The sequence below is a fragment of the Haliotis asinina genome, chromosome 12 (assembly GCF_037392515.1).
Source record: "Haliotis asinina isolate JCU_RB_2024 chromosome 12, JCU_Hal_asi_v2, whole genome shotgun sequence".
Lineage (NCBI taxonomy): Eukaryota > Metazoa > Mollusca > Gastropoda > Lepetellida > Haliotidae > Haliotis > Haliotis asinina.
Window position 1 is genome coordinate 3626912 of NC_090291.1, and position 19982 is coordinate 3646893.

Below are 19982 nucleotides of genomic sequence, written 5' to 3' on the forward strand. Positions count from 1 at the left end.
CCTACATATTTTTAGCCACTACTGACTACAGCAGCAATGAATATTAAAAGTTTTAGGCACATCAGCACTATTTTAGCCATATTGTGACGGAAAACAAATTACAGTATACATAATAATCGGCTTCTGTTCAATCCGGCAAGTTGTCAACACCAGCATACAGTCTCATTTTCACCCGTGGCTTGCACATGTATCACCAGCTCTACAATCCAGCACTCTGTCCTGACCGGACTATTTCTTCAGTCCCGATGAGTGCCGGTTTAGACAACCTCTTAAAGAAAGAAATTAAGGGCAGTAAACAACTACACCATCACAGGTTTCAAAGAAAATGAACAATTAAATCTAAAACATGTAACTATAGGTGACAATAACATATACTGGACAAAGTAAGTTAGGGATATTGCTATTTTTATGATTGATGTTCTATCAGTATATAAGGAATAAATACATCATTATTCATTATTTCAAAATTTACAAATGTTACTAACTATTTTTGTCCTATATAAACAGGCCATATATTACCAACAACGTTAACCAAAGGTAGATCACTATACCAAATACCATAGGGACTTACTGTACTACTGCTTCCTGCATGGACACTGGCTGGGTGTACACCATCCCTTCAGATGTCGGCAATAGTTGACAATCTAGCCATAATTTAAAATAACCTATATCCTGCGATTACCAAAAGCTGTTTTTTTTTAAATTTACTTAAATGTTTTGGGGACCTACGTATCCTCTCAGGAAGACATTAATTTTACTGTACTCTACGAGGGGTTACAGATGCAGGATGCAATAAAGAGAGATATTTCCTATATTAGCCGATGTCACGGAACGGATGTGGGCCTTTGCTTAAAGACACGGGATTCGTTTAGTTCGTAACATTCACTGAAACATTACATTTAGTTAAGCAGTATCACTGAGGGGACAACGGAAATGGGCTTCACACATTGCACCCACGTGGGGAAACAAACCCGGGCCTTCAGCACGACGAGCGAACGCTTTAACCACAAGACTACAACCCCGTCACATCGGCATTACTCGGTCATATCGTGTCTTGGAGAGTTATATATATCAACAATAAGGTTAGACAATAATAATATTTATTCCTATTTTCTCAACCGTAACTTGCCATTATTCTTCCATACAGGTGCATTTGTGATTCCCTTTTTGGCATTCATCATTATCGCTGCCTTGCCCGTATTTTACCTTGAGGCCTCTCTGGCTCAGTTTTCCGGAAAAGGTGCTGTACAGACGTGGCATTTCTGTCCCCTCCTGAAAGGTATGTGTGTTGTTTTTACTGAGATAGGAAGAGTCTGTCTTTCATGACACTGCGTTTCATACTAGTAATTTATCCCCATAAGTACGAATGTATTTGGACGAAGTACTGTTGCCAAATATGGTCAAAAGTCACATGAGCACCCTACAGCCTGCAGGAAACACAGTTTTAATTCAATTTGTCAACACTCTAAACATCACTATCACAAATGAATTCGTCACTTATGCAGCCTGGAAAAACGTTGACACCGACGGACATGTCCTTGTTGATCTGTTTCTCGGATTGGGAAAATCAAAATCAAAATGTCTGGCCCAGCTCTTAAACAAGGTGAAATCGGTGTCTGACATCCTCCAGATACGAACAAATAATCAACTCCCATCCACCGTCCTGCCTGTCTGACTAAGAGACAGAACAATATTTGCAACCGTGTCCCCAGGATTATAAGATCAACGCAAAAGATCAGATTTTGACTCTCCACACGACTGCATGAGAAAAAAGATTACCTCACTTTTCCAAATACCTTTCTGCTATGTGGAGCAGAACTCTTTCGGCTCCTACCTTTGGTGCCTCTGTTTTATGAATCTGTTGAGCACCGCACACCTCTTGAGGAAGAAATGTTAGAACGGGGTTACATTAGTCAGTAAACGCTGTCAAAACATGTGACATTTTCAAATTTGACACAACACTGGCGACACCATGCCATTTCAACATGGCTGGTCAGCATATATTGCACGTGCTTAATCGCCAATCTGCCTGAAACAACCAAGTGTATTCGTCCAGATTACTTGCCCCCACCCCCTGCTTGTCACAAACACGTTCACTGGACTCGCTCATCTAATACTTGTCAAGCAGTGGTCATGGGTGCCAGCGGTCAGGTAACTTTGTTTCACAAACACTTATACATCCCACATAATAATGATTCAAATATGTCGCATTGAAAAGGTCGGAATCGTCCATTCCAGTCATGTCTTAGAATAGATTACATATGCTCAAAGGTTATCACCTTCGTCCTAGTGATGAATTTGAAGGGAGTGCCAGTACTGGCATGAGTATATATGAATATGTAATCTATTCTAAGACATGACTGGAATGGACGATTTCGCCCTTTTCAATGTGACATGTTTGAATCATTATTATGTGGGATGCATAAGTGTTTCTGAAACAAAGTTACCTTAATATGAGCATATATATGTTTCCGAACGACCGCGCGTCTCAGACTTAAGCCATGGTAATGCACTCGCTAAACCATTCAGCAATTTGTTCTTGTTTTGCAACATTCTCACATCTAGATTATCCGCCTTTGTAGGTGTCGGCATTGGAACGGTCATCGTAGTAGCACTTTGTCAACCTTATTTTCAAATCCTTCTGGCCTGGCCAATCTACTACATGGCGAAGTCATGCTCAAGTGTCCTGCCCTGGACAACATGTGGTAACTGGTGGAACACAGACCTGTGTGTGGAGGACATTTCCACTTTGAAAGGACTCTCTATGAACAATACGCACGTCCTGAATTACTCGGACGTTGCTGGGATCAATGGCACTCGCACCAGCGTTGCAGAACTGTGGAGGAACAAGACCTTGTCACACACAGCTGTGGAGGAGTTCTACCAGTGAGTTATGCTGTGTAGAATTTGTGTAATCATCTTATGTCCATATAGATATTACTGCAAAAAATATCTACATTTACAAGCTTGTAAATGTCTTCAATTTTGTAAAGATAAGATTTACAAGCATTCACAATTCCGTAAGTACTGATTAAGGAGATAATTGCTATGTAATGACATTTCTGTGTGATCTGTAGTTGCATGTAACATATCTGAAATTTGCCCATGAGTGCTACATGGTGGGATAACATACTCTCCTTGAAATGGTATTGGCAGAAGAGATTAGTGTCTGTTTTTTGTCTAACAAATGCATCTGGTGAGTGAGTACACATGTATGGCCTGATGCACTCAGATAATTGCAGATTGAGTAAAGTTATACCAAATTTACAGAACTCGATCCAAGTTGATCACAGAGAACGGAAGAAATCATTAAAGAATGTACCCAAAACATTACAAACCCTGAAAATATAAAGTATGGAAAATGTGGAGTTTTCTTTACAAATACGAACTTTTCGAACTTCAGTTCAGTAAATCAATGTGTATTTAAATCCGTTATAATACAATGTGATGGGTATCTATGTGCTCTCCTGACTGCAGTTACATACTCTACGATGCTGTTGATCACTGGATTGTCTGCTCCAGACTGCCGAAATGCAGCTTGAACATTGCTGGGTGCCGCGTAAAACTAAACTCACTCACTACTACTCTACTGTTCTTTTGGTATAAGCATACAGCGTGTCGTCATGTTGAAAACCCTATTTTAGTAAACACGTCTGTCATATTGAAGCAAACATGAAATGGGTGAATTTATATGACTTAACTGGAACTGTTGAATAACCATGGTGCTTTATCGTGTTTCAAGAGCATGTAGAACATGCTCTTCCAGGCGTTCCTGTGGTAATTAAAACCGAGTATTTAACGCCTGTAAGATAAACGTGAACAGTATAGAAAGAACTCTTTTTCCTAAAGACATGCATGTGTGAAAATATAGCAAAACAGTTAATGAAAATAGAAATTATGTCCGTTGCACATACCATATCTACATATAACATACTGTTCTTCAGATACCACGTCCTTAACATATCACATGGAATACGCGAAATTGGTTCCATTCAGTGGCACATCCTGGGCTGTCTATTTGCGTCGTATGTGTTAATTTTCCTGAGCCTGTTTCGTGGAATCAAAGCTAGTGGGAAGGTAAGACGAAAGCACCATAATCATGTTGCTGGTGGGAATTTTGACTGATGGATATTCCGGTGTAAGCATGTAGATCACTATCAACCTGTGGTTGCGGACTCATATCGATAACGTGTTCTGTCACACAACTTTCATGAAGTACAGATCCATGATGGCATCGTTATCAAGTTACTTATTACATCTCGTAAAGTTTGGAAGGCATGTTTAATGAATAATTAGTCTTTGGTCATATTTACCTGGTCATACTGCTCCATAATTAACTTCCAAGATTCATATTGAGAAGACATGAACATTAATTTTGGCTTTTTAAAGGTTGTATATGTAACGGCCTTGCTTCCCTACATACTGCTGGTGGCGATCTTCATTAGGACATGTACGCTGCCAGGAGCTGTTGATGGGATCCTTCACTACCTTCAACCTGATTTCAGCAAACTTCTCACAGGGCAGGTGTGAATTGTTATACCATCAGTCATGTAGTGTCGTCAGTACATGATGTTAAATCCAGGACTTGGCTTAAATGTATTAAACAATGGGATTAGCTAACATGTGTAGTGTATATATACAGTGCATACATTATTTAATCATCTTTCGCTGTGATAACGGTACTACACGAAAAGTGATAGAATGGTGCTGTGAGATAGGAACTTCATAAAGCATTTACCGTATAGATGAATCCAGTTTTGCAATCCACACAGCACATCAGACAAACATTCGAGAGAAGTATTCTACTGAAACGTCTGTAGGTATTGTCTCAGAGCACAGCTGTATTTCGCAAATACGTCATTTACACAGGTGTGGTCGGAGGCGTGTATCCAGGTGTTTTACAGTCTTGGCCCAGGCTGGGGGATTATCATGACAGCATCCAGCTACAACAAGTTCCGGGAGCCCACCTTAAGGTGATGTGGCTCTAATCTTAAGGGTTACCCTATAACGAATGCCCGTGTCATCACTGTTCACACTGTCTAAAAACAAACTCATTCGTTCTTGTACCGTGGATACATATGCCATGGGTGGAATCATAATACTTACCATATTTTGTTTATGTATGTGCTACCATTCTCCTCTGAACTTAACAATTGCTCTTGATATTCAGGGATTCCATCATCTTATGCACAGTGTCAGAGGGAACGAGCATACTCGCTGGATTTGTCACGTTTGCCATTTTGGGTGTTATGGCTGAAAGGGTCGGTGTCCCAATATCTGAAGTCGTGTCATCCGGTGAGTATTAAGAAGTGTTACTGTGATTCCCAGTTTGCATTTCTCTGCAATTTTAACATGCTTTTGTGGACTGCACAAAGAATAGAGCAATACCTTCACTGTGCTAATCGAGGATACTTAAAGGTTGAATATGGTTACATATGCAATGTGTCTGTGAATAACGAGAAAACATCATTTTTCAAAGGACCAGGATTAGGGTTCGTTGCCTACCCAGAAGCCCTGTCACATCTTCCACTTCCACAGCTGTGGTCCTTCATGTTTTTCCTGATGTTACTGACTGTAGGACTGGACGGTCAGGTGAGACAATATGGATGTGAAACACACATGACAGCTTAACCATGTCATTTATGCCCCTGTAATAGGCTTTTCTGCCCAGTGACAGCTGAAGTTGGCTAATCTCTGGTTTGGGACCTTGCGTAGTGTATTTTTTATACGGTGATGACAACTTGGCCAATTTCAGGTAGGCTCTATGAATCGGGCTTTATTGCTGGTAAAACATAACAAATAGAGAAGGGAAAGTCAATAATTTAGTCATAACAAAATTCCTGAACCTATCCTTACCCACCAACCTAACCTACTCTATACCTTACCTAACCACCTAACCTAACCAATACCTAACAACCTGAGCTGACCCCAAATCCTGCCAAGATATGGCTCTGATTTCAAAAGCCTATGCCCAAAACAAATAAACAGATTAATGCCCTGTGGTAAGAAAAAAATATCTTCTTGGTCTGGATTACCAGGACTCAAACAACTTGCGGACCAGTGGCCTAAAGACATAGAGTGCTATGAAGCTACTCCTTTCATAGGGCAAGAGACAGGCAGTGCATGGGCTGCACATGCAAAACAGACCACACTACCCTGCCGGGTGTGTTGTGGCTATGCATATCAGCATAGCTGGGAACACACTAATAGCCCATATTGAAATATCCAACCCTAAATATCCTTAACTGCCACACCTTTATTAAAAAACTCCAAATACAGGAGACATAACTTGTTCACCTGTTTCTGGACTAGGTGACTCAGTTAAAAGATTACATCACACTGTTCATGGAGTTTAGACGAAAGACTAGTGAAGGCTGTATTGTATTGTATTGTCGCAACTGAAAACTGGTGAAGTAATCTATCATTTTGATTTGCAGTTCATGTTTGTTGAGCTTCTGACAACAACGGTCATAGACCAGTTCCCCGCAACACTCAGACATAGACGAGGCTGGGTCACGCTGGTGACATGTGTCCTCACCTTTGCTGCAGGTATCATCATATGTACACAGGTAAGATACACAGAGTTGGTGATGTTTCATGTGCATCGTGAGAATTATTGACCATGAAAAGGAAAAAACATGAGGCGGAAATGTTTCACAGTGGCCAGCAAATCTATTTCCACCCAATCAAAGTATATGTTTAGGGCAAAATGATACATATTATTCTGTTTTCTTCTCATAGGTTTACCAGAACACGAACACAGTTAATGCATGCGCATAAAGTCATGTTTCCTGTAACATTTTAGCGGTTGGACTTGGTTATGTACGTCAGCTACTTGCAATGTCAGCAACATTTCCACAGAGCAAATCGTCTACAAACGGTATGAGTGAGTGAGTGAGTTACTATTTAACGTCACATCGGCAATATCCCAGCCATGTCTACAAACGGTATGGATAACTTTGACATATTTTGCTGTCAATCTATAGCGAGATCGAATTTACGTTTGACTGGAATCTGAGGTGGGAAAGCAACATATTTTCCCTGTGAAGCAGAACCTTTCGCACTAATGTGTCATCCACATCTGTACCATACATGCATGTCCAGGCTTTACTAAGGTCTTGGATTTGTAACCCTGATCAAGCAGTAAGTAAGCTGAATATGTTTGATTTGATTTTAAGATTACTGAACAGAAAGGACAATCGATTGTACTTCAAAATATGTGAAAAGTAGGCATCAAAGACCAAACTTACAGTAGGAAAGCTACATCATCACTCTTTTCACTTTGATAAGTTTGAGGAACACATTATTACAAGCTAGTCTTATCAACATTTTCAGGGTGGCCCGTACATCATGCAACTGATCGACTGGTACCTGGTAGCGGTGTCGCTGTTCCTCTTCTGTACCCTGGAGTGCGTTGCTGCTGTCTGGTTCTACGGTAACACTATACACATCTAGTCCGGCAGTAGTAGGTTTTCTGGTAGATTATGCACGTTATGACCACCGATATCAAGGGTAAGTTTACTGGAGATCCGTCAGTCCTACCAAACTAAGGTAAGTAAACTGACGAGCAAAAGAAACACAGGTGTAATTGTTGCTGCAGTAACAGGCGTGGTTCTGTATCTCTTGTGTAAACTTCACTATATGTGTGTTTTCCTGTTTTGCATTGTGTATTTTCCTGTACTGTTGGGTATGGTTACCACAAGAGTGTCACTCCGGATGCAACCCTATTCATCCATCAACAGAATTCTTTTCCACGCTGTTTCCCCCACTGTTTCTGGATGTGGCCTTGTGATTCAGGACATACAAGGTGTTTCATTTCACCATTTTATTGAGAAAGAAAACAAAGCTCAAGCTAAACAATACAAAATACATCACTTGGGAAGTGTATTGCAAAAATCAAAGGAAATTATCAGCAACTCAAACCCATTCCCAAACCAATAAAGGCCTGAAAAAATCATACTGCTAAATATATTCTAACACTAAATACCTTTATTCCCCGCCCATCTATCTATACCTATGTCCACCTCCGCTATGAGAGCAGGGTCATCTGTTTCATCACGAAACATGGGCTAGTCCTTCTCGGAACCAATTCTCGAAACAAGAGCTCACCTATCCTTGGGTGTCTCCGACTAAGACAAAATAAATACCTGTCACACGCTCCTTATATATGCCTGACCCACTAAGTGCAGCTCACACCTGAAACGGCATGCGAAACCTCACAAACCAGCGACAGCTACATGTCTCCACGAACAACCATTTGATAATACGAGAACTTATGTTTCCTACTTTAACTAACTTATTAACGTTCTAACGTAAAAAGAAAACCCACAAACACCTATAATAACTTAGTCTAGCTAACGCTGCACTGCAATCCCAAACATGCGGTCTCACTAGTAGAATTATTGAAAAACATTGATTCTATAGAATGCAACCAGCATGTTTCCTTTGTCAGAGTGCAACCAAAAACATTTGTATGTGATTTGTATGAGGTTTTGCAAAATTGTAAATATTCTTCCATGCACGGGCAATATTTGTACAGAGGGTATAAAACACTTTTGTCGTGAAGACTGAAAAATCGCGAGACGAACATCTCACGAGAAAATTCCAGTACTGGAACGAGCACGGGCCACAGGAATGTCACCAGGACATTGGACTGCTCAAGACAAAACACAATTCGGCTGTTTAACCGTTTCCACATGACAGGGCAGACATGTGATCGACCCAGAGGTAAACGTCGCAGAGTCACAACACCCCCAGAAGGTCGCTATTAGCGAGTTATTCACCTACACAATCAGATGCTGACGGTGACACATGTCATTAGCTGTCACACGACTGGGTCGTGGCATTAGCCGATTCACAGTGACAAGACGATTTCGTGCTGTTGGTATTTGGGCCAACCGACCGCTGCGTTGAGTAGCCTTGACCATCCAACTTCGTATGTATCGTCTACAGTGGTCATCACTACGTCAATGTTTATTGTTACAATGTCATTTTACTAACAAAACACGTGTACTGCAGTGTGCTTCAACGTGCATTTTCCATTTCATCTAAAAGTTTTGTTATTTATATCTTACTGGAAGAAACACAACCTGTGTACTTTCTTTTGTTCGTCAGTTTAATATAAAAAATGGCCACCGTTAGTTAAAGTGATGGCAATATAATACTCTCCAAAACGTGAAATATGAAAAGTCATTCGCACTAAATGGCAATGTTATTAATGTGATGTTACTGTTTGTTCATTGTAATATGCATTGTAATAAGTATGGCAAGCACAGAACCTTGCGCATGCTAGTTTCACATGGTTACATTCACATGTTGAAGGCTAGCATGGAGTTTCACTTGAGCAGGAACACCTGATAATCTATAAAATCTTATTGAGAATGTCTGCAGGTACTGTTGTGTGCCGTAATGACTGCATACTTCTACTTCATCTATTCATAGACTGTGGCTTGCAAATTCTGAGATCAAGTTGCAGTGCTTCTTCCAAAGACAGGTTTGCAAATGAAGTCTCTTGACATTCTCAGTGAATTCTTTAGTAGCTGGTGGCAGTGGGGCAAACTTGGGAAAAGGTGTTGGTCCAGGCTTTCAGCTGTCCATACACTAACTCTTGCTTCTGACATGGAAGTATTCATTGGCAGTCCATAACATCCAGCGGTGAATCTGGTCGCTTGTGTTATCACATCAGACCGATCTGCTTGAATGCTGCCGAAATCTTTCACTGCCTGTAGGTGAAGAGGCCGGCCAGCCCTTACATACAACATAATTATGAGGACTGATTTTGTGAACAACCCATCATCAATCTAAACTGATCAAGTCTGTGTAGAATCATAAGGATTTGAACTCAGAGATTAGTGACATGTATCCAACATGCAAGCAACATTGCCACGTTCTGTGACATCAGTGGTGTCGTCAACCCCTGCCCTTGCAATCGTTCAAAAATTTAAACGGCTATTGAAATGCATAGCATGCACAACGACATGGGGCCGTTTTAATGGTCCCTGGGGGGATGTCTCAACGACAAGAGGCTGAACATTTCACTGCCGTCGGAAAACAATTCCTGCACGTTTGAGGAGATGCCAGAACACAAATGACGTCATCGATCGGCCACATTCTGGCCGTCCACGTGTAACAACGCCAAGACAAAACAGATGGAAAAGGGTGACCTATCCTCCCCATAGGTTTCAGACGGCAGTGATAAATACCCGGCCCATCCAAGAACTTTGCCATATTCACATCAGCACAGTTTAACAACATTTATGTCATCACCAAATCTGACACTTCATCGACAAAGTCGCCGAATGTGATGCCAAAATCATGTCTGGATTGCCCAGCTTTAAGTCCAGATTTAAATCCCATCGAACATGTCTGGGATGAGATGGAAAGACAAGTTCACCAACAGCGAGTATGTCCAGTTAACTGGTAAGAATTGCAAGAGTTTCATTGCGGCTTACACCAACATCCCCAGGAGGTTCATTCAACGTCTTATCAACATCATGGAGAAGAGATGTGCTGTTACTGATGCCAATGGAGGTCACAACAGTTATTGACGTTAACTCATTCAGGCCGAGAGCCGCGTATATGCAGCAAATTAATTAGCTTCTCATAGCGACAGCCGTGTATTGGGGGTAATAAAGCACCTCTCATTCAGCGAGAGCCGCGTATTGGGGGTTTTACATTTTAAATTCGTACTGTACCTATAATTTCAACCAATAATCAAAGATTAGCATTTCTTACGAGGGAGGTTACTTTCTGTGTTAATCAGAAGAACTATTAATGTGTTTTGATAATAATCACTTGCAATGTCGGGGGCTTATACAGGCAAATGAACACATGTCTGCGAGAAAGGGGATTATGAGATGTTGTTGCAGGAGGTAAGTGTTTGTTACTCGTCATTGGGAGTGAATACTAAGATACTATGTTTCCACATTGATTGAATTAACGGTGACAAGGTTACAAAACCTTCTTCTAAATTAAATCATTCATCCATTCGTTATGATAGTTCATATAAATAAATAGCAATACTGTATTACACTCATGTTCGTGTAGATTTGAAATAAACCAACTTACTAATTTAGACCTAATTCATTTGCGACTATTGATTTTTAAAGTTGACAATAATACATAATCGAATATGAAGTGATAACTCTTGCATCTACTCATAATATACATATATAGTACACATAAATCATACAAGGGTAACTGTTGTTCAAGCTGTTTCATGCTTTTATGAAATGTGATTGTTCAATGCAATTTACATAAGCATTGTGTAAGAAACGTTTGTATTTGATCCCCGTAATTATCTTATCCTCTGTAATGATCACGTGTCTCAGATCCATCGTCAATAAAAGGAGGATAATATATCAGTTACGTAAATGATGCGTGTAATCATTCAATCAGACAACACTAAATATATGAACACCTCTTTCAACCTCAAAATAACAGGCTCTGGTCGAATGCATGTCAAGGTAAACTTTTGTCCCGTGACAAGTGTATAACAAACCTATGTGCTGTTACATCATTGGACAACCTGTTTTGTGGATCACGCCCATTGTCAATCTTCTGAACCTCGTTTGCTTTCAAAACAAATATAAGTATGCCCATCTTCATAAATATTTGGGGAGATTCAACTACAAGTGTATACATCACAATAAATCAGTATCGTGTTACTTTTTTAAAATTCCCTAATACATGTACTTGAATTATGATATTTATTCGTAACAATGTACAGATTATATTGAAATGTACAGCAAGCCATTATGTTTGATGTACAAGTAGTGTGCGCAAAAAGTATAAGCAAGTAAATGCTATCTCTACACAATGATTGGATTGAGTTATTCGGGGTGAAAATAATCGGATTGTAGCGCTTTGAGGGCTTCAAAAAAAAAAAACTAAAACCCTTCAAAGTGCTTGTTAGTCCTAAGTGTACATTTCAGGCATCCTTAGGATTATGTATGTTCACGATATACAAAGTTTTTCATGATAGCCAGAGTTGATAAAGCCGAAATCTAGCATATCGATTGGTCAACGATCTAACCAATAGTTAATCTGTATCCAAGCTGTCTAGTGACCGAACGTACTCTTCAGAAATTTAGCCCACGCCCCATCACCTGTCATTTCCAATGTGACAGGTATCTCATGATACGATTGGTCATAGATAACAAATCAGGGACTATATTGAACAGGTAAGATACAAAAAGTCCTATTCGGGAACGTTGATGACGCCCATCCCACGACCCTTTGTCTTATGTATGTGCAAGGAATAGCATTATACAATATATATGCATGTATGTTCGTGCGATAACGTATATTTTCTGCGTTAAATCTAGATGAACCAAAGCGACAAACTGAATCTGTTATATGTAAGTCACAGACTAGCTTATTAGTACTTTCCTTAAAATATTCAGTATACACTAGCTATGTATCAGCGAAAACGCTTCTTTCATAGATTATTACGCATGTGCGTAAATTCGTCTTTACTGCCATTGACATAGATGTTTTGAACAATTTAATCTCTCACAATGATATGAGAGGGACATCACTTGGTTTAAGTATGTCTTACATACAATGAAACGGACTGGCAAACGTCGAGACATTTTCAAGCTGTGATGTGTTTTTGTGCGTTGACTGTTTTGAGGCCTACAATAAAGACTTGTTCCAAGGACGATAACGCTTTATGCACTAGTTGTGTTGTACAAATGGTACCAAATACCATTCTCGTCAGTTGTTGGGCACAATGTGTGAAGCCCGCGCGATACTGCTGGAATATAGCTAAAATCGCCGTAAAACTAAATTCACTCATTCTCTTCAATTGTTGCATTTCAGTCGTTATTCTTTTACATTTCCAAAATACTAACACATGTGTGTTCACCATCTGAGAACAAATACATTCATCATAGTGTCAGTCTACTCCCATATGTCTTATGTGTTTCTTTCATACATCATTACAGTAACTGATGTTATGTTTACAATACACAAATTGTTGCATGATAGTTGATACAGGCGAAACACAACATAGCCATTGGTCAACGATAAAGCCAATAATCAATCTCTACCCTATCACTTTGAGTGTCCAAACGTGCTCTTCAGAAATGTAGGCCATGCCCCATCACCTTGCCCTTCCAATGTGACAGGTTCTAACCATACGATTGGTCAAAGTATCAGCCAATATAATGAGTAACTGAGATATAATGCGTTACATTCGGGATATTTTATCCCATCACATGGTGATGTATGTTTGCAGCGTTAAGTTAAGATGAACAAAGTGACAAACTATAAATCTCTGTATGTTCCATGTTACTTACACACCTGTTGATACTTTCCTTGAAATAGTCAGTAAGCACGAGCAATGTATTGGCAAAAAATATAGACGATTATAATGCAAGACCCCCTCTTTTTAAACCTTATTATAAATACGATAATAAATTATAAATTATAATTCAGTCCATACGATGAGATAGACAAGGGGAATTTGTATATTTGTTCATCTCGTACGTACAAAGACCGCGTAGGTGTTGATAAAAATACGGCACATACTGGCAAAGGGGTATGAGAGACACGGGTAATAAATTACATGAAATGCTGTAATATATGTATTCACATCGGCCTCTTTTCCATTTACACCTTTACGACACAATGAAATAATCAGTACTTGTTTGTGAGACTAGACAGTTTCCTGTCATATCCGAGACCTGCCAGGGAAATCAGGCATGATTAGCACTAATTAGCCTCGTCGCAGCAATCGGGCAGTCAGCGAGGGGTGCCAGGTGTTGGGGAGTGGAGCGGCTCCGGGGCTTAATGAGTTAATGTTTGTTTCCCTATAAGGGACAATACCTAAGCCTCATGCGTTATGTGGATTCCATATTGACGTAAGACACTAAGGGCTTTGTTCCAAGTTACAGTTAGTAGGAAAACGTGGTTTTGCATATCAGTATGGAGCTAATGACCTAGTATAATGACCAAATACATTGTGGTGATGATAGCGAAGCTACTCGATTAGGCCATTCAATTCTTGAATCTTGTGGAAACACCTGTAAGAGAACTGTCTCTCAAAGAGAAAGAGTGGTAATAATCACTGGTTTGATGACGACTGTGACCAGTCTAGAACTGCGGCCATGAGGCTTTTACGTGTGCTTGACTCACATGAGTCGATGGCTAGAAGCATGGACTAAATACATACATGTGCGAGCTATAGGAACACGTCTCGCAAGGGGAGTTGACATTTTGACTTCAGGAAGCATTGTCAAATAGAGACACAAAACTTTCTGGAAAATTCTCAAGGTACGTTCTTCACAAAATTATTACACTACCAAAGCATCTGATTGGAACCTACATTGCGAGAAACATTTCCAAGGTGTAAAACAAGGTATAAAAACTTATGGTGTCAAGTTCAGGTATCTACTCAGAGTTTCATTGATTCATTATATTGAGTGATAATCTCCGATGAAATTGGAGGTGAGAGTAATATCTCAGCAGGAAATCGTAAGTGCTCTAAACAGTATCTCCCCTGGCAACGCTCCAGGATACTGTCGCGTTTCTGTGGAATTCTTCCAAAGTGTTTAAACATGCTTGTGAAATTATTAAATTCTATCCACGGTAATTTATCCAAAGCAATGGACACCAGGGGTAATAATTCCATTGCATAAAACGAGTAGTATAAATGACCCGGCCAATTTGTGGACCTATCACACTCATGGAAGTGTGTCCATTGCCATGAGACTGACAGTGTGGGCAGAACACGATCATTCTATTACTTCAGAACAAGCAGGATTTAGATCTGGCTTCCAGACAGTAGACTCATATATTCATCTTTGACATTACTGTAGGAAGGAAGACTGCACTTTTGTTTTATTGACTTAAAATCTGCTTTTGACACTGTTGATAGACATAGTTTAATACACAAGACAGTGTTTAATTTACAAACTTTGCCTGGGGAATATTAAAGTACCTGCCAGCTGTATCATCTCGTTTACTGATGAAGTGGCATGATCCTCATCTAACCCTTTGGGCTATTTTTTTAAACATCTATGACTGATTCTTTATCTGGGATCGGGTCATTTGAATTAAGACGGAAAGCACCCAGTATTTCATTGTATACCCGTTATCGACACAAAATTATTCATTATTTAAGGTATCGAGCAGCTGAATGAGGACATTTATATGATGAGTGGACGTCCTCTTCCTGTTCTGACTAAAGTCCTGTGGGGCATCGTCACCCCAGCAATACTGATTGTAAGTAGAATCGTTGCCAAACTAGCACGACCTAAGTGTTGGTGTAATGTTTCTACCAATAATAAATACCGGTGTCAAGGGGTTGTGGACGTTGTCAATAATCGTTGTCATCAGAATCATTACCAAACACCAAGCTTTGACATGAAATTCCTACACCACGGTCAGAGTATTGTGGGGCGTCATCACTCACGCAAACCTTGTTGTCAGCAGAACTATTGCCCGATTCACTAACTGTGGGTGTTATCCGTTCGTGACATTTATAGTTATATGTTTAGAGTTCTTTGAACGAGATCTTCACGAAAACAAATATGCATCTATCATAAGGTATAGTTTGTAGTCGGGAAAGGTTTCAACACCTTTTGTGATTGACATATAGAGGGCATTTCTAATTTATTCTTTTGCGGCAGTGTCCAATATGTGTTCAGGCCAATAATTGGTTTGCATGCATTTCTGAAGGGTAACTCTTTTATTCACTTAGCTTTCTTGGCGGTGTTACTTTTTGGCAGTGATTAATGAACACACACATACCTTATACCGTATACGTTATTGCCGTAAAAAGACGTCATCAACAGGAAACATAATCGGATTTCCCTTTTATGAAATGGATTTGTTGTGCCTCAAATCGACTTCCATTTAAGGTGTTTTAGTTCATACAATTTGTACCACCACTTTGAGCAAGGTAGTGGTAAACGTATTCCACTTTTGCTTTTATTGTACATCCCACAGATTGTGTTCATCGTGACGATTTCCCACTACGATTCTCCCACCTACGGGAAGTATACCTACCCTGTGGAAGCCACTGCGATTGGATGGCTGATTGCCCTACTTTCAGTTGTTCCAGTGATCATTGTTATCATAAGGACTTTGCTGAAGCAGCCTGGATCACTAAAGCAGGTACGACTTCCAACGTTTACAAGAAAAGTGGGTAATTGTTCCAGAATATATCTGTTCTTCCATCTTATATATTTCTAACTGGTCAAAGGCCATGTCATCTCTTACATATTAGGTATAGTCATGTTTTATTCATGGATCATACTGTTCCAGAGACTGATGTTGTCCCTTCGACCAAATTCTGAGTGGCGTCCAGCAGACTATTCACTTGTAAAAAGACACAGGGAAGCCCTTCTGCGCAATAGACGAACATTCTCAGAGAGCTTCAGATATATTTTCAAAACTCAAACACAATCAAAGAGATCAAACATTGGTTTCAGTTAATAATCAGTTGACGAAGTCACATCTTGAGGTCCTAAGTTCCAAGATAAGATATCACTATATCTATTTATCTAAGAGAAAAACTACAATAAAATAAGAAAGAATAACATATCTATTCTTTAACAGAAGGGGACTCCTTGGAACTGCCGCGGGAAATCCAAACCATCCATCTTTTCAGTAGTTTCAATCTTCATGTTGAATAAGGTCTGAACGTTTATATGAAATAGATAGATAGACATATAGATAGATAGAAAGATAGATAGATAAATAGATAGATAGAAAGATAGAAAGAAAGATCTATCTATCAACTATCTATCAACTATTACATGTATATATATGTGTGTCCTGAAATGTGTGTGTGTCTATATATATATATATATATATATATATATATATGTGTGTGTGTGTGTGTGTTTGCTTATATATATATATCTGTTTGCAAACAGTTTTCGTTGTAAATTTCATGCAATATTCACAAATGTCTGAAACGTTGTTTGTCCACAAAAATCCTGAAGTTCACATATGCACATTTCACCGGCATTATTAGGTTCACGTTTGGGACTAGTTAAAAACGAAACCAGTGCCATAATGTATTCTACAATGTGTTTGTTTTATGTGGCAATGATATTTATTGTTTGGCAGTGATGGAATGCTTTAGAATTCATCGGTTAAGATCTGCATATAGAGCAAGTTGTAATCAGGTATATGTTTGAAGGACAGCTGATTTGTCTGGTTGGGGATGGGAAATGCCATGTATATGTGATTTCACATTACCCAAAGACCATCAGCTGTGTGAAGATCACGTTGTCTGGATATATGTTTTGAAAGCTTGAACATCTGTTGCTCCTAAATGTATATACTCAACACTCATAACTTGCCAATAATTAACACAGCTACAGTTTTGGTTTTTTTATATCGCTATTCGATTTTGAACTACCACTCTATTGTGTACTGGCTATATAATTACTTTGTAGCAATTTGTATTGTTCGAGAAACCTTGATTATTTCGAAATGCATTTGTAAATTGTACTATGGTATTTTGTTATTTTGTTGCTTTACCACTGAAAGTTTGTGTCCATCTTGGATAACGTTCAAACTGGAATGTAACTGTTGTGAGACGTAGGCTGATATGATGTCGACAATTAGCATACAGATTTGAGTCTTTTTGAAGTTTTATTTCAATTCTCACACACTCGAATTTCAATTAGTTTCTGCTCACTTCGATTATATCTTTATAATTGTGATAATTTGTATCAGTTGGAGATACTCAGATTTTGAAGATACTTACCTTAGGCCGAGAAAATTACAGAGTTAAAGAGCATATTCTCTTCGTGTACCTTTAAATACTCAAAAGAACATGATAAGTTCGAAATACTTTTAATGAACTGTATTTCGTCATTAACTTTCAAAGGCTTGTAATGTTACTTGTGATGATTCACAAGAATGGCAGAAGATGAAAGTATATAATGACAAAAATGTGAAGACAGAAATGTCAGTACCAGAGGTAAGGTTATAGTGATATCTTTTTCATATCATGTTAATGGAAGTCAGTGATGGTAATGGGTATGGCTGTAAGGAGGTCCAACTGTGTCATGTGAATGTGGTCAGCAACTATCATTGATGTTCTGGCTCTGGCTCTGAATGTTTTCCACTGAACAAAGAGGTAAAGAATCATACTTAATTCCAGTGTCCAACTGTTTCCAAATATATCTGACTGCGCAGATTTAGTGCGTTGTGATGAAGATATAAATTATGTAGGTTCAATCAGGCGATTCGAAGAATGATTTTGAATACCTCCTGGACAAATACATCATTGTAGTAAGTCATAGTGTCCTTGTATTCTTGGGATGCAGCCCGGGGAAAGTATAGATGTTATACCGACATAAAACACTTACACAGTGCAAACCATGGATGACTGCATTGACAAAACCGGTTGGGCTAGGTACATCGGCGAGTTTGAGTTGAAGGAGTATTGGAAGCTTCCACTGATAGAGCGTGCCTCCAGATGGACTTTAGTGATACAAATATGGATGCAACAACACAAAACTAGTACTTGTATCAATATGTTCAGTATATATAGTGACTTTTGGCAATAGTGCAATGGCATTTGATGAAAAGATTTGAAGACGTCAAGCGCTGTTATGCTTGTTGAGGTGTTGAGGTTCCGATGACTACAAGAAGAAATTTTTAGAAAATATTCAACATTATGCATTGTACTAAGTGACTTTAGTACATTCCATAGATGATCCACAGGAATATAATGGATGCGCTTTACAAATATGTAACAAGTGTTGATAAATGTGTAAACACTTCACAATTACCAATCACTATTCTCCCATATGTACAACAGAGCAATGAAAGAGTAAGGTACTTACATTTATGACTTCATATAGTTGAGATTACAGCCAGCTATTGCATCATTGAAGTCCAAAATACACTGGGAATCATGTGCTGCAAACTCTGTAATCATCATGGCGTGAGATGTGAGTTTAGACATTTGTATTTGGGATTACACTTCTTTAGTAAAGTACACATTCTAGTACATGTTTTAGTTGAATCCCATACGGGATTCAAACCCACACCCTCAGAGTCAGGCACTTTAATACACACAGTCAGCAACCCAACCCGCTAAGCCACCGCGACTTCACCAAGAAAGAAAGTAACCCTTATCAGAGGGGTACACAAAGCCCGCAGTCTAGACTACCAATTGTCCGACTTTCACTTTTGTGGAAGTCGCGATTGCTGTTCGGGTTAGGCAGCTGACTACTAACACAGACTTTTGTTTTAAGATGACGCTCCCGAGATGTCCATTTCCATCAGGCTCAATTCTGGTAACATCACCCACTGACTGAACACTTTCAGGGGTGTGTCTTTTAAAGGAAATAAACCATAAATAGCACTTTCGAGTGTGCCATTTGTGACAAGGCGTAATTGGTACATTCTTTTCGAACGTGAGCTAAGACATGTGTTAAATGTTGAGTGCCTTCCCACAGATAAACAACCATAATCATCATTCACCAGGTGGGAGAACGAAAACATTTCATATTTTCATGAGAAGGTCATTTGGTCTGAGTTCGGTGAGTGAGTGAGTGAGTTAATATTTAACGTCACATCGGCAATATCTCAGCCATATCGTGACGAGAACATTCAACAATGAAAAAGAGCATATATACATCATAAAAACCCGTCAACGAAGGACAGTAAAACAACTAGAATATCACAATTTCAATTAAAACTAGCATGGAAAGTTAAAACTAATAGCACTATTTAGACAATACAATATAAAAACAGACTATAGATCGCCAACAACAGAAGGTAGATCACCATACTAGGAACCATGGGGACTTACAGTACCTTTGCTACCTACATGAACCCTAGTTGGATTTACACCATCCCTTCAGCTGCTGGCGATTGTACGAAACGTTAGCCGAAATTAAAATCACATGAATACTACGATTAAAATCCTGGTAGACTTAAATTTACTGTGAATGTTTGTGGACTTACGTGCCCTCTCAGGAGGACAATAATTTTACAATACTTCA

The 19982-nt window shown here is 39.2% G+C and overlaps 1 protein-coding gene across 1 annotated transcript in view; it reads left to right on the forward strand.

Moving 5' to 3' along the window:
* The window catches only part of LOC137258147 (sodium- and chloride-dependent betaine transporter-like), a 62069-nt gene extending 44600 nt beyond the window's left edge, over positions 1–17469 (forward strand). The window contains exons 4-15 of the mRNA XM_067795714.1: positions 1148–1279; positions 2583–2886; positions 3945–4077; positions 4390–4524; positions 4870–4973; positions 5171–5295; positions 5480–5592; positions 6438–6569; positions 7336–7435; positions 15128–15228; positions 15955–16122; positions 16273–17469. Coding sequence (XP_067651815.1) covers positions 1148–1279; positions 2583–2886; positions 3945–4077; positions 4390–4524; positions 4870–4973; positions 5171–5295; positions 5480–5592; positions 6438–6569; positions 7336–7435; positions 15128–15228; positions 15955–16122; positions 16273–16443 — 1718 coding nt within the window. The 3' untranslated portion in view covers positions 16444–17469. The remainder of the gene's footprint in view (positions 1–1147; positions 1280–2582; positions 2887–3944; positions 4078–4389; positions 4525–4869; positions 4974–5170; positions 5296–5479; positions 5593–6437; positions 6570–7335; positions 7436–15127; positions 15229–15954; positions 16123–16272) is intronic.
* Positions 17470–19982: the final 2513 nt, after the last annotated feature.